This window comes from Abramis brama (assembly GCF_963993115.1).
Source record: "Abramis brama genome assembly, chromosome: 14".
Lineage (NCBI taxonomy): Eukaryota > Metazoa > Chordata > Actinopteri > Cypriniformes > Leuciscidae > Abramis > Abramis brama.
In genome coordinates, this window is record NC_139976.1 from 16,149,215 (window position 1) to 16,161,398 (window position 12,184).

At 37.8% G+C, this 12,184-nt stretch overlaps 1 protein-coding gene across 4 annotated transcripts in view; it reads right to left on the minus strand.

The window, feature by feature from the left end:
• Window positions 1-12,184, minus strand: part of afap1 (actin filament associated protein 1) — a 53,865-nt gene that overhangs the window by 29,642 nt on the left and 12,039 nt on the right. For 2 of the 4 annotated variants that reach the window (XM_084134513.1, XM_084134511.1), the window contains exons 1-3: window positions 8,678-9,095; window positions 1,454-1,582; window positions 1,241-1,323 (exon numbers count right to left, since the gene is read on the minus strand). In XM_084134513.1, the coding sequence (XP_083990639.1) occupies window positions 1,241-1,323; window positions 1,454-1,582; window positions 8,678-8,711 (246 nt within the window). In that variant the 5' untranslated portion in view covers window positions 8,712-9,095. Of the gene's footprint in view, window positions 1-1,240; window positions 1,324-1,453; window positions 1,583-8,677; window positions 9,096-12,184 lie in introns of those variants that run through there. The other 2 variants (XM_084134514.1, XM_084134512.1) reach the window with 1 other exon arrangement.

Genomic DNA, 12,184 nt, shown 5'->3' on the forward strand with positions numbered 1-12,184 from the left:
GCGCAATGGAAAAGAAAAAAACGATGGGCAACTTTCGTGTTCTGCCTTTCCTCGGGCAGGTTTTGCACAGGCAGAGGTCCGAGCTTGGACTGTAGTAAATGGATATTTCTCTTCCCTCATCTCAGTCTACAGTCCCACAATCCCCTGCCCGCTCACACCTCCCGGGAACGGGAACAGTCGGCCCCTCACACACACCGGGGTTATGCACGGATGGCTGAGGTAGGAAAGGATGTTTCTAATTATACTGTAAAGTGCTGAGTGTGTAAAGGGTGAACTGAAAAACAAGGTGCTGGGATGTGTGCGTTTGAGAATGACCAACAGCGACCCATGAACACCTGCTATTTATCACAAGCATCTGCTGCTGCCCTCCAACAAAGACGATTGTTATTCTTAGTGTCACACACGCCAGCAAATACATGCGCGCAGGCGTAATCTGTTTCATGTGTGACGGATGAGACCACATCAGGGCCGTGTGTTGGTAACTATGAGGTCATGTGACAGAAAGCGAAGTGATGTGAACACTTCCTGCTGCTGTTTTACAGAGCTCATAAAAAACACTGAGCACTTCACAAAAAGAGACCATCAAACCACCAGCCAGTGGCAGTCAGGGTTCAGACGACATCACTTCCAAATATAGGACAATGCTATTTTTGTTTCTGGAATGCTAAAACAAACTTAGAAAAACCCTAAACTCACTGTAAAAACCAAAGTTTTCCCTGTTTACTTTTTGTTTAATAGAGCTGGGCAGCATATTGAACAAATGGTAACACTCTACAGTAATGTTTCATTTATTAACATTAATTAACATGAACTAACAATGAACAATACTTTTACAGCATTTATTAGTTTATCTTAGTAAATGTTAATTTCAATATTTATTAATACATTTGTGAACATTAGTTAATGCATTGTGCAACTAACATGAACAAAACAATTAACAATAATAATATTTTTAATAGCATTAACAAAGATTAATAAATGCTTTGAAAAATATATTGCTCATTGTCCGTTCGAGTTAGCTAATGCATTAACTACTGTTAACTAATGAAATCTTATTGTAAAAAGTTACCGAATAAGGACTATGACAACTTTGGTGGCAAAAATAAATTAATCACATTGTGAATAATACCATAGTTTTAATGTACATCATTTATTCAGCAAGGGTGCATTAAATAGATCAAAAGTGACAGTAAAGAATATAATAGTTGCTATATTAATTGTAATAATATGCACATCTTACCATCCAGGGATGAGGAATCTCTGGTAGGGGCATCTGAGGAGGGGCCGGGAGAGAGGTGTGTATCTCTGTCTTACATGAAGGCTCTGAGAGAAAAACAAATTGATGCAGATATTAAGTAGACATGAGTCATGATGATGAAGCAACATGGTGCGGTGTGAAGAGTTCATCTGAAGTCAAAGGTGAAATAAGCAGCTAAAGTGGATTTGTGCTTACCTCTAGTGGCTAGAACTCTGTGTAGGATGTTTAATATTTGCTGTTTCTTCTCTCTCACTCCAGCAGTTAAATACTCTCTGTCTAACAACTCCAGAAAGACCCGCAACTCTGCCAACAACTCCTCCATCGCTGAAAAAAAATAAAAATACAATCAGATATTCAATAAGCAAAATAAGAGCACAAGTTTGTTGATGTTCTCCTATTGACACTGTAAAGATGGGCCGTCAGCATTGCTGGCTGGCATCTCGTAAAAGCGGTGAATTATAGGTATCTGTTGGCTCGGCACCTGAGGAATATCAAAGGCTATCAAATGTGAATTGCAGCCCTGGAAAATCAGAGGTCTATAAAACAGCATTACAATGGGCTCGGGCCCATACAAACACATAGCTGAAGGTTTACATAAGGCGCTCGGCTGCTGTAGGGACAGTTTCTTGACGTAAAACAGAGAATAGAGCTCACTGATTAGTGTGTGCTATGAAATGAATTGTGTATAGTGAATTGAGCGTGTCACTGTATGACTGCTGGTCTAGATTCCAGCCATCAAGACTGCCGCTGCACGAACATCTGGATATTTTTTAGGTTGGCTATAGTTCATTTGAATGCAGGTATTACCCTTTAAAGTCCCTCCTTCAAGTACGCACAAATCAAATTTGCAGGTTTTTTTTCTTCTATTAAATATTTGAAATGTTCTTGTCTTTAAAAGGATAGTACACAAGACAATAGTTGGACAATATGGACCAAATACTTTATCTCTGTTTACAGTATATCTGTATTTTCTACAAAATGGGTTAAATGTTTAGTTCCCTTTCAGTGGGGATCCCAATTACGTCGTTGCGTTGACGTTACGTCAAACGTGAGCGACTGAAAGGAAACGAGGGTTACATTAGTAACTGAGACGTTTTACAATACCCCATTACAATTGTCCCTTTACTGTTAGTGCTCTAATAAAAGCGATTGTGTTAAATATAGAATTTTAAACCTGCATTTAACATCCAACAACAAATCATTTAGCAAAATGTATATTTCAGAAACAATTATTGTGCTCCAATTATTTTGCACTCCATCTGTTTGACGTATACATGCATATGTCGGCACTCCATCAGTGAAGTCTGAGAAGTTTAACAGAGACTCGCTTACTGTCAGAATGAGCCTTTATGCAAAATGGAAATACTCATGTGACTTTCTAACATTTAGATAAGCATACAACCATAATATATATGTTATGAACTGAGGAAAGCGTGCCTCAAATGCATTAAACAGTAGGCTACATGCATCTGACAGGAGGGTAGCCGATTTAAGCTACAAGTTTAGGAAGCACGCAACCTCATAAGCACCCTGTGTCCTCCACAACATCAATGTTTATCGATATAAACGTCTCATATCTCATTTAAAAATATATCAATATATCTTACATAAGTCGATATACAGTCCAGCCCTAACAATTAGGCTATTAGAAAAAAGTAGTAAAAAGTAAAAAAGTTTATGAACATTTTTCATGCGTCATAGTTAAACTGACTGCCCAAGCATGACTGATTTAGGAAGACATTATGGTGTCCTTTCTTATATAAGGACATCTAATTTAATCATTGGAGTTCTTGTTTTACTGGATAATTCAAATCACATGTTCTTGTGTTCGACTGAATAGACATTTCCTCACAGTATGTGTTTGAATTGCTCCCCTGTTACTGTTGACTACAGTCTACCATCGTACTTCAACAGGACAACACACTTAAATATTTATTCACAAGCTTTTTAACGCTTTTTGGGATGATTTTTTTCTCCTAAAATGTCTATTCTGAAAAACTAGCTTGATGCAAAGGTGATATGATCTATAAATGCATGTGCATAATATATAAAAGACACAGGCATTCTAATGCACACATCACAAAGCACACATCTCTGTTTTAGCGGTAATTTTAAAATTTGAATTTTGATATTTAAATATCATAAATAAATAGTTATTAATCAGAAATTAAAATTGGGAAGAAGATAACTACATTTTGGTGTCTCTAGCAAACAACAATATTTATAATTAAAAACAGAATATTCTTTTAATAATTATGGAATTTATATAAATATATTCCTATATTTATTTATTACTACTATATACAAATATATATATATATATATATATATATATATATATATATAATTTTCCTGCAAATAATACCCCCCCCCCCCAATTGGTAAAATATTTTTATAAAGGAACATTTTCAACTGTTTTGATGGGTTTTAGATCTCATATTGCTGTATATAAAGAAAAATACAATAAGCTTATACCATTTCCAGTTGTTCCTGTATCAAATCCCTGTCCAACAGCTTGCATGTCAGAGTGAATAAAGCTAATGAAGCACTTTCAGTAATGGTGGCCAGATAACATGAAAGGAAATACACTTTAAAAACCAACCGAGCGAACCAAATCGCTGCATTAAAGAGCACCAAGTGCCACACAGAAATGAGGACCACCTTCAAACTGCTTGGGGGCAAACAAAGTCAAGAGAAAGAGAAGGAGCGAGAAAAAGGACAAGGAGAAAACTTTAAACAATAACAACCACCCACATTCACAATTCTCTAACTCCGATTCTTCATTCACACACTCTCGACTGACTAACCCTAGCGTAAACAAAACTAAATTATGAAAGATCCAAGAAATGAGTCCAAAAAGCCCATCTTTAAAAAAAAAATGACACACCGCATTAGCACATCCAGACCCCCCAAAAAATTAAACAATTCTAGTCTTGTTTTACAAATACCTGCCAAATTGACCAGAAAGAGGCTGATGCCATGCCAGAGAAGGTTTCAACAAGCAAAGCTGATTTTAATTCAGTGTTGACAGAGAGAAATAATGGATGGTATTCAGATTGGTGGTTATCTAGAACCAGTTTGACAAGTTGACCTAGTGAACTCTCAGAAAAACATCATTCACAGCCTCTGCTGAACAAAAATCACATTATTCTATCATTCCAACCCAAATTCAATAATATAGAGGGATGTGGTCTGCAAAAGCAATTGTGATGCTGCCAGCAAGCAAGAACCAGTGTTATTCGTCTGCTGATGCAGAATATGTGTGCATTTGCGTAGGTGCGTATGTATATGTGGTTACGATCTACCACCCAGGCCGCTAAGAAGCAACAACATCCTTGAAATTCACCAAAATAAATGTGTGTGTACACGTACAGATTAAAGAGTACTTTTCTCTCCGCGCTGTCATCCTATCCGACCCTTCCGTCACATTTGAGAGCAGTTCTCTTTAATGAACCGTTCAAATCCTTATGCACATGATCTATGACCTACCGTATATATAATCAGGCATTAACCCATGCCAAGTTTCTGTGGAGTACCCACCATCCCACATCCTTCACTCACTCTTCTCTTCTTTTATCTCTCTCACTCCCACTTCTCCATTTCAATTTCCATACTGAGCCAAGACGCTTTTTTTCCCTCACTTCTCACTTCAGATGGGGAAAGACATGGCGGCTAACAACAAACCTCTGAAAAAAAGAGATAACAAACAACCTTTTGCTTTGTTTAAGAAACCTTCCAAGAACATAAACGTCAACTTCTTGCTCTTCTGTCCTCCCTGACTCCAGTGCTTCTCTTTGATGTCTGCTGACAGGATCCAGACGGAGAGCCTGAGCCGGTGACAAATGAGATACAACACAAGCTCCTTCATACTCCAATCTGGTCTTACACACCGAAAGCCTTGGAGGCTGAACAGACGGATGGATGGATGGACGGATGGACGGATGGATGGATGGATGGATGGATGGATGGATGGGAGGAGGTAAAGATAAAAAGGAAAGCATGCCAATCTTGCTTATAACACCTCCATAGTCACATCAAAGATCTTTAAAAGCAAATCAGTTCACTCTGCTGTAACAGTGTTTTGTGTAAATAATAGCAAATAAAGCTCTTATATGCCTGAAATTTCTAAAACTTGTGTCAAGTTACATAATCTATTATAAATCATCAATAAAATTGATGAAAAGTCATACAATAAATTTTCTTCAAAAATATTCCTCAAATTGTGCTAAAAATGTTTCCCTAAGCTTTGAATATGCATGTACACATCTTTATTATTTACAAAAAAAATTTTTAAAAGTGTCTTTTAGAAATATGTATTTTTATAGTTTTTATGAGAGTTTAAAAGTGAATTTTAATTCAGAAAACTACAATTTGAATCTTTTCCAAAGCAATAATAAAAAGCTTAATGCAACTGCAAAATTTGATAATTTTCACAGTTTAATGGATTTTTTAATTAATAGATCTCATGAAAAATGACCTCAAATCCTTGACCTCTGTGGTTTAGTTTTAACTGAAAGGCAGGGCAGCCATCATATTTCGATTGATTTTTCTATGAGCAATCTGTGTCTGTCCATGTCCCTGTTCCACTCAAGCCCAAAATATCAATATTATCAATCATCGAATATATACGGTTACGGTATAGAATCTCTCGTAGATCTGGGTGCCCAGAACAAAATGTTTGGCAGCTGTGAATAAGGCAACTACTAATCTGTGGTTTGTTAAATTAGGCTGCTTTATGGTTTGGCCTCATCATGGTTACCGCTCACTGCCACAGGCCAGGGCACAGCAGAGTACCACTCCGGCTACACATGCCTGGAAAATAGTAGAAAACTACAGGAGAGAAGAAAATATTCAACAGATGCTCCACTGTCCCACTAATGATGGCCTTCCATACCAGCATCTGTGTAGTCACATATATCAAACGCACCGGGATCATCAATAAGAGAATATCTCAGCTGTGTGATTACATTCATCTCTGTGTTTGATTATATGTGTGTACTATCCATGTGTGTTCACATGAACATATGAGGAAAATACTGAGGTTTCAATTATGAAAGGATGGTTTAAAATATACGTCCATAAATGTGTACTTGTGTTTATGAGTTTGTGTGTGTGTGTGTATATAATTACAGAGCGCTAACTCCTAAACCACAGTGGGCAGAGGGGTGGGAGAGAGGAGCCACTGGTTACAGAAACCTTTAAGAATCATCTTTCTAGAGGGTGGGGGAGACTCCGTGGTGCCTGGGAAAGTGAGTGTATCCACTTTTTATGTGTGCATTTATGAATGCTTTCCAATTAAGGATGATCAGTTTACAACACTGATAATACAAAAGAAATTTTTAATAACCAGATCAGCATATTAGAATGATTTCTGAAGGATCACGTGACACTAAAGACTGGAGATATGGATGCTGAAAATGCAGCTTTGCCAAAAAAAAAAAAATTACATAGAAAAAAGTTATTTTAAATTGTAAAATATTAATGTATTTTTATCCAAAAAAAAAATCTTTCTGACCCCAAACTTTTTAATGGTAGTGTAATACACAAAACATTTTTTTAAATATTAATTAAAAAAAGGTGTCATTAATGTAAAATACAATATCAAATATTCTATGTAAATCTATGCTGACAATTTAGTTTATGCCACAATTATGCTTCCCATCCCCATCATGATCTGCATATTGAACAATAACTGAATATTAAATAAGGCTGAACCAATGGTCACAAAATTATACTCAACTTAATAGCAATGTCATGGCGAACACACTGACCTCTCTGGCACTCTCCTCTTAGGGACAATGTAGAGAGCCATTAACGCTCTTTGTAGTAATAGCAATTGTGAGAGGGGAGAAAAAAACAGAAAGATATGATAAAAACTGCAGTAGAGCCAAGCAGTTGACAGAATGGGTGCAAAAGACAGAGCAGGGCAAAGTCAAAGAATTCTCTTCTTGCCTCTCGTCTTTTTTGGGTCAGACATCTCTACTTGGAGGGAAGGAAGGGCTTTGGGGGTTTCTTGGCATCAGTGTGGAAACTGTCAGAGAGGAGACCCCCTAAAATAAAGCCAAGTAGGCTAACAGACCAATACCCACATCACACGCTGCAATCGAGTGCCAATTCATACCATGTCAGACTGGCAACAGAGTGCCATATGTTCCTAAATACCAATAAACACATTAACCACCAGCGCAGCCCAGTATAGCTTTAAAACAAGATGAAAAGTTCAAATCCACAAGGAACATTGTCACATCTGGAACTATGCTGACATGTTTTAGTGCAAAAACTCATGTAAGGGATAATCATATATGGTCTTTAACACTAAATAAACCCCAAACAGTGTGACCAGGACCTCAAAACAAAGCAGAGGGGTCTTGTAACAACCTGAAGGAGTTTCCCGACAGCAGTCCCATCTTGGACAACAGTCCTTCTGAAATTTAATGTTTGACTACTACAACTGACCAATTAGAATCAAGTATTTAAGAGAGCAACGCAATGCTATATGGCAAAAAAAACCCACACTTGGCCCTTTACAACAAAACTCTGAAGCCAATGCTACGCCCTGCACTCAGATACCGTTAACCACTGTGGATAATAGGGCTCTGTCATATCCAACCAAGTGCATTGTGATGCATGCACATACAGGATACCTGATACCCCACAGCTGCCAGCCAACCAGCTAATCACAGATGCCCTGCCTATCCAGCTCATGTTATGTTTTCGAAAGTGCAGACTTCTGTGACAGAAGATAACAGGGCACCTGTATCACCCTAGAGTTATTACGGGTGACTGGAATCACTCTTCTGATTTAATTATTAAATTTAACGCTAGTATTCTAATACTATTAAAATAAAATGTAAAAGATAATTTAGACCTATTTATTTTAATTAAATGCAAATCTGAACATTACCGAATAAAAAATAAATAAAACACACACAGCAAACAAATAGCACGAATTCCCTGCAACATCATGTCCTTAAATTTACCGCCTCTTCACATTTCAAATTGTAATGGCTTTTCTAACTGACCTGAGAAGAGAGAGCTGAGAAGAGCTGCCTGTGAGGGATTCAAACGAGAAGTCTGATGGGGTGAACTCAGCTCTCCCAAACCGAGACGGTAATATATCGCCTTTGAAATGTCCATTATGTGAAATATTTTTATTTCTTCACTTACTGTTTCTTTTAAATTAAATTAAATTAATACAAAAAAAAAAAAAGTTTTACAAACTTCTTCCTCTCATAAAGCGCGAGGATGTAGGCTAATGAGAAATGCGTTTCTTTCATACACTTTGTGATACTGCATGCATCTCACTAAAGATACATTGTTCTTTCATAGCCACTATAAATTACATGTGGACAGGACACAGTAATATTAATCAACTATTTCAAAGCATGCAATGAATCCACTCATGGAGAGGACACTCACCCCTCGAGGCGAACAGTATGGGGTCGCTCCGCATCTTAGAGTCAAACGCATTTAACTCCGGGTGGGTACTAGGGGTTGCAGGCGTGTGTCCGACAGCTGCTGTATTTCATTAAAATCCGCGCAACAGAGCCGTCTCTGTTTCCCCCTCTTTCTCTCTATGCAAACCAGCAGAACTCCGCTCGCTTACCGCCCGGCAATGTCTCGTTTCCTCTGAAAACTTCCCCTGACTTTCTCCTCGATCCGGACACAGACAGAGCAGCTCTGTTCGCTTTCTGTTTATCGAGATCCCGACAGCACACCGCTGCGCCTTCGAAGGGAAGCGCTGCTTGGAGACTTAAAAGAAAATCGTTCACTTTCTCTCCATGTCGTGCTCGGCGAAAAGTGGGACCTCCTTCCTTTCTATTTAGTTTCCTCTCCCTCTTTTCTCCGCCCTGTAGCCCCACTTCTCCAATTCCACAGCTGGATACAGCGCATGTGTGTGTGTGGTGAAGCACGATTAACGAGCACTTAATGTTTAGTGAAACTTGTGCAATGCTACGTTTATTAATACCATATTTAAGATTAGAACATTATCTCAGAATCATCAAGAATCTCTGTATCGTTGTGTGTCTTCAAAGAAAACTTTATAAATCCATATATAAGCTCAAGAAAAGGAAAAACTCTTTAGATTCTGGTTCATATTGATCTAGGTATTTTTCTAATAAAATGTTCTCATCAATCTTGCTCAACTAACAATATTTTAATTAAATAAATGAATCGTAATTGTAACTGTTTGCCATTGTATGCATGTAGATCAGACGAGCCCAGACGAAAAAAGGTTAGCTGCTTTATTCTAGCACAAGTGGACATTCTTCTCTGCCAAGTTTATGTATGCATTTCTATAAATCAATCATCTATTTATGGATTAATAATTACATGTCATTCACCTGAAAGGGTCTATAAAAAGTAAGAAACTCTATAATCACAGTGTCAGCGTGGTTGAAAACAGCAGGGCCATTGACCTACATATGTTTTAACAGTCGACAGCCTTTCATGGCTAAAAAAAAGTGAGGTTTTTCCAATAACCTTAGTCCCTGTTTAGGGTTAGGGTTAGGAATACAGGGAGATGGGTTCGGGCCAAATACCAAGCTTGGAGCCCTCTCCTCAGACGGCACGCCAAATACGCATACCATTATTCAATCTGACTTATTTGAAAGTGTGAACTCGTGAACTACAAGTCAATGTAAAAGCATGTCTGGATTGAAAAACCAGCAGGATATTGTATCTGGACAGTGATCCATGTATTTGACCTTGGCACAAAAAACAACTATATGCTCTGACATCATACTGGGAGAGAATCAAATTGATATGCAGACATTAAGTCCACCCAAAGCCTGCAGCACAGCGGAGAGCAATAGTATCGTTGACTCAGAGGTTTCAACACAAAGCCTGCATTCCCCACAGTATCAGATTCAACACTGTATCAGATTCAAACAAGTGCCAGTTTTACGATAACATACTTATCTGTGTTCTGTTTGTTTAGTTGCTTTCCTTTTTATCAGTTGGGGTATAGGCCTACCTTGTGTTTAACTTTGATTGCAAATGTTTTGATAAAACAAGAGTACTGAAATATGCATTGTCAACTGTTTGAAGTAATGACAAAGCCATGTTTATTATCTACTCACATTAAAAAAGGCGCAATCTAGAGAGAGTTACGTGCATGGCGAAGAGAATAGGAAGAGAGAGTTAGGTTACACTGAACTAAATCTTTGAGGTCATTATAACTGCACAATTCAATACAGTGATATCTTAGAGGAGTCAAAAGTCTTCAGAGAGATGCATCAGAAGAGCTGGAAAAAAAAATAGGACTACATCTGTAAATTGTGAAACTATTGAGTCATTTAACTAATTTCTAATGAAAGATAGGCTACATGAAATACACCAATTGTACTTGTACACACTGTAAAAAAAGAAAAGTTGACTTAACTTAAAATTATAAGGCAACTTGCTGCATAGATTTTTTTGAGTTGACTCAACTAAAACATCTCTATAGTTGAGTTGACTCAACTATAACATCTCCAGTTGAGTAAACTCTATTAGTTGAGTCAACTCAAAAAATCTGTGCAGCAAGTTGCCTTCTAATTTTAAGTTAAGTCAACTTTTCTTTTTTGAACAAAGAAAAACATTTAACCACAATATGAGTAAACCACATATAAACTTTATCTCTTCCCAGCTCCAGACACACCGTTAAAAAGTAATTACGTGACCCCCTTCTAACATGACTTGGTCCTCACATCACGTGCTCAGGATGTTGAAAGCAGGGTGGAGGCCCCGTACTGGCAAACTGGTAACTGTGAGGAGTGTAAGCTTTAAACAAACAAATCTCTAATGAAGCATTAAAGAGCCTGGTAGCCAGTGGAATGACTGTTTCCTCTGGGTTCCACTGCAGGGCATTCATTACAGCAAAGGCTATTTTTCCAGGGGCAACACGTGAGCTGAATTCAAGGTCTTTCGAAGTGAATCTCATAGAATGTGTCTCTGTGTCACTCATCAGTGCTTATGTGTGTTCATATCTCCAAGGAATGCAGCAACAATCTGTGCCAAACACCTAATTACTAAGGTGGCTGGCCTCGCTGGCAAAAAAACACAAACCAAAATCATATGCACACCACCTGCAAGACAATAGACTTTTAGATTCCACAAATTAATTGAAATGCTCTAGAGGTTGTTGTTTCTGTACTCTATTAAAAACTTATTCCTGAATGAACCCTTTGACATTTCTTTTTCAGCTCTGAAATGCTTGCAGGACTTGCTGAACCTTTATAATTGCTGGACAATGTTTTCAGACAGAGTTATCTGGACTCTGGAGTGTTGCAGAGTGTTTCTGATTCATTTAAAACAACTGAAAATCGTCTCTGCAATCTGCACTGCTCCTCTCAGTATCCAAACAGCAGAAAAGTGACTAAGATTTTAAAAGACATTTGGCTGTACTCTTCTCCTACACACACACACACAGTATAATCAAGCCAAAGCTTTAAGGAATTAACAAAGAGTAGACTGACAGATTTGCTGTGCCTCCTGTGGTCCTAAATCCTGTCTAACCCTTTATAGCCAACAATGCATGCTTTTCTTAATTAGAATATTATTAATCTAACTCTAGTCAGTCTTGAGATAAGCCTGTAGATAGGATTGATTCATCTATGTGTTTGCTATAAACTGGTGGATTTCCACAATATCAGTAAAATAAAATTAAAATATTTGGCCTGAGAGAAAACACATACATTGAGATCTGTGGTCTCACAGAAAGTTAATTTGTGCCATTCTGCAGAGGCTGTAGTTATTTCTACAGATGTTGCTGTTGTAAATATCTCGGATGTGTTCAAAGTGTGCTACATGAACTGCAATGCTTCAAACAGCAGTCAGCATACACAATGGCACAAGAGCAACAAACTCAATGGCAAAAACCTTGGCATCATTTTCATTGGTTGCTCTCCAGTTCGCAGTTCCCCCCTGATAAGATGTTATCTC